At 35.7% G+C, this 3874-nt stretch overlaps 1 protein-coding gene across 9 annotated transcripts in view; it reads right to left on the reverse strand.

Moving 5' to 3' along the window:
- LOC102680125 (uncharacterized RNA-binding protein C3H8.09c-like) overlaps window positions 1-3874 on the reverse strand; it is a 323287-nt gene that overhangs the window by 118150 nt on the left and 201263 nt on the right. For all 9 annotated transcript variants that reach the window (XM_031510950.1, XM_031510948.1, XM_031510952.1 and 6 more), the window contains one exon: window positions 3252-3399. In XM_031510950.1, the coding sequence (XP_031366810.1) occupies window positions 3252-3399 (148 nt within the window). The remainder of the gene's footprint in view (window positions 1-3251; window positions 3400-3874) is intronic.

Here is a 3874-nt window from a genome sequence, read left to right on the forward strand (position 1 = left end):
GGATTGTGGCCGAGTGTTGTCCATCGACTGGACTGCAGCTTAATTTTATTTCCAAGTTCTCTGTGGCTCGAGTGTTCCCCTCCCCTCCCCTCCGATGAACCGTAGCGATCGAAGGATCGAGCTAATTCTGCGTTTGACGCTCAACGAAACACGTTTCGAGGGGTTTGACTTCTTTTTGAAAAGAAGCCATGGTTTCGTAAATTAGGGATATTTTTATTAGAATTTCGTTCCATATTGAAATATGGAAGGGAGTATTTCTTGAGAGATATATTTTTTTTATCAAGATTTTTCTGTATTTGATATCGAGATATCAAGATATGGAGGGTCTCGTCGAAGAGTTTCGGTTGTTTTGGGTTTTTTATTATTTAAATAACCAGGGTAACTGGTTGTTACTATAAACTTCTAAAGAAAATAAATAAATATAATACTTCTAAAGATATAATATATAATATAATATATAATATAATAAATAAATATAATATTTTTTAAAATAAATAAATAAATAAATAAAATGTTTTAAAATAATTCGATTAAGTGGATATACAAGATCGATTCGGTCGGACAATATAGCGAAATTGAATGAATTCTCGCGAGAAATTATAATAAAAGCGTCGTGTGTGGTATCGCAAGTGGAATCGAATTATTTAAATTTAAACGGGGAAAGTTTTAGTTACAGGCGTTACACGAGACGCATTACACGACTCCGCGTAGGGGAACTACGTCATAGACTGCGCTTTAATTTTCCTTGCTTCCAGAAACACCAAACACGGATCGCATCGCTGTACCCAGTGACAGCTGTACGCAACAGACTCCCAAGGAACTCGAAATTCGTGTAAGCGGGGACCGAGTTTCGCGAAACTTGCGCCATCGGTAAAAGTGTGATACTTTTACTAATGAAATACTATCCTCGTTGCTGCTCGTCGAACGCTCCTTCAACTTTCCGCTAAATTAACTCAAGAAATATCTTTGAACGACACCTGCGCACATACTTGAGTTCTAATGCGGAAGAAAAGAGAAGAAGAAAAGTAATTTCTTTTTGGAACAAATAAACATTTGGAAACATTTTCGAAGAAATTTTTCCAAGTGATCTTTCTTTCTAAATTATCTAGATTGTTCCTATATTAGGCTTATAGAAGTCTCTTCTTTCCCGTCCAATCAGGGAATCAAGAGTTTCTTACTCGTCCATTGTCGTTCGAAAAATTCTCACACATATACAAATACAAATATTTTCCGTCGTTATTATCGCGATTCGTTTAAAAAAATTCGAGCAAACGACAGTTATCCTGTGAAAATGACTAACCCAGCGATAAAACCGATTTTAACGAGAAACTCAATCTTCGTGCCATCAATCGACCGATCTCTCTCTCTCTCTCTCTCCCTCTCTTTTTTCCCTCTCTCCCGTTTCCCGCGCGCGTGNACACACCGGATTTACCCGGTTTCCAATAAAGTACGTTCCCCGAAACGAAGTTAGCGTTACAGTGAAAGCAAGTCGGGAGTCATCGGTGGTGAAACTGGAGACGGATATCCAATCGGGATATCGAAGGTCAAGGAGCTATCACGGCACAAATTGGGTTACCGAGGACCCCGAGCGTATCGAGAAAATCCTATTTCCAACTCGCTATTTTTCTCCCCGTGCCCCAACCCCCGGCTTTTTATACCGGATAACAGCGCGACTCTTTACCCGTTATCCGAGCCAGGGATCTTTGAATCTTCTCAACTTCGCCAACCAGTTTTGTAACTACACACCCGTGCTTTTCCACTTTTCCTACTTTCCCCCGTCCAACTGATCCCGCGGCTAACGCTGCAAAACGGTATTTTGTATCTGTTTCTTTCTTTTTTTTTCTTTTTTTTTTTTAATTTCAAATAATACCGATCGGACGAGATTTTTTGTTTTCTCTCTCTCTCTTTTTTTTGTTTTTTATTCTCGATTCGAACTCGTACGAACTATAGAATTTTGTCTTTTTTTTTTCTTTTTTCTTTTTTTTTTTTCGTTTTGTCAGATCGTTGTGTTTGGAATCGTTGGAACTATGGGAATATTGGTATTTTATCTGGAATTAAAGTTATTAGAATGTATTTGGAATTTTTGTTTTTCTTTTTTTTTAAATAATGATTGATTAAATGATTGTGGAAAGTAATTTGTTTCTTCGTTTCAAATTTTGTTTGTTTGTTTTTTAAGATTATTGAAATTGTTATAGATAAATGGAATTAAGAATTAATTTAAAATATATTTGTACGATTGAATGGATATTTTGGAGGATTTGAAACGGAGATTTTCAATAATATATGAATGATACAGATGTATACGTTAGATTATTTTTAGTATTTTTGATTTTATATAAGGTTATATTTTGTTTGAGAGATTATCTCATATTTTTTGATATTTCGATCATTTGTTATTAAAAACGAAAATAACGTATAATCCTCTTTACGAAAAATGTAGGTTTGTATTAATTTTTATCAGAAAGCTCGATTCACGCAAAAATTCATTTTTAATCTCTTATGAATAAATTCTCGTCCTACCGTGAAATTACGGAAAGGAAATAATAATACATATAAAAAAAAAAGAAATCAAATATCTCTATAATTATTACATTTCGTAAAATAGCTTTATCATTCAAAGAATATCACGTACCACCACTTTAAATAAATTTTCAATCGCTTCAAGGAAAATCCTATCTCTCCTGAAATTATCTTCAACATTTTTTTAGTCCCGTTTGCATAATTATTACGTTTCGTAAAGTAACTTTTATTACACCACTCAAAAGATATCGCGTAATAATATTTAACATAAATTTTCCCTCGTTTCAAAGATACAAAACTTTGAAATATATACATTATAATACGTTTCACGTATTATAATAAATTTTCATTCAACGTTCACAGAAAAAAAAAAAAAATATTCCGCGACGCAAAATTATTTTCCAATCGTCGCCTATTATTGAAAATCTCCAAAATCTTCAAAATCATTTCCAATATAATTTCAATTCGAAACAATATAATTTATTATTTTTCGTCAACTAAATATATTCCCGAAATAGAATGAAGCATCTTCAAATAAATTTTCAATCCACCTCGATCCCTTACGCTTCTCCTCCTCCTCCTCCTCCTTTTCCACAAAAAAGAAAGAAAGAAGAAAGAAAAAAAAATCTAATTTGTGACTCTAACGAAAGAATCTCGAAGAAAATGTCAGGGTATACGGGGGCTGATCCTGCCTTTCGTTTATGTGATTTCACCGGAAAAAGGAACCTTACCTGCCAGACGGCCGTAACGCTGAAACATTCGCTCCACATCGGTCTTGCTGCACTGGAACGTGTTTAGATTCCCGACGAAAACCCGGGAATTCACCGCCTGTGGGTCCTGCGAATTGGTCTGGTTGCCCACTTTGCTCATCTTCATCGCCTGGAACAGAAGAATGTAACCGGATGCCGGTTTATCCTCGAACGTGATTCGGGTACGACGAATGCAACGTCGAAAAGTGATACAGTAAGATCATTTTATCCGTTTATCCCTAACCATCGCCCTAGATTCTTACCTTCCCTGTCGTCACGATTTCACCATCCTTTTTTTCCATCTTTCCTCGAAATTATTTCCAAAATCTCGCAATGTAAACACGCACAAAATCTCCAAATTAAACCCGACGAATTGTTCAATTATTTAATTATTCGAGACACGAATATCGACGGGTATCAAAAAGTTGAAAACGCGTCACAGTTTCAACGAAGAACGATCCCCTTCTACGTAACGAGTCGGCCACGTTGCGCAGAATGACTTAATGAGATTCGTCCTTCCGAATTGTCCGAAAGACGCTTGTTGCCACCGTGGCTGCGACGAATTAATTAACGAGAGAGATTCCATTCTAAATGAAAAAAAAAAA

This window comes from Apis dorsata, unplaced genomic scaffold (assembly GCF_000469605.1).
Source record: "Apis dorsata unplaced genomic scaffold, Apis dorsata 1.3 scaffold_269, whole genome shotgun sequence".
NCBI lineage: Eukaryota > Metazoa > Arthropoda > Insecta > Hymenoptera > Apidae > Apis > Apis dorsata.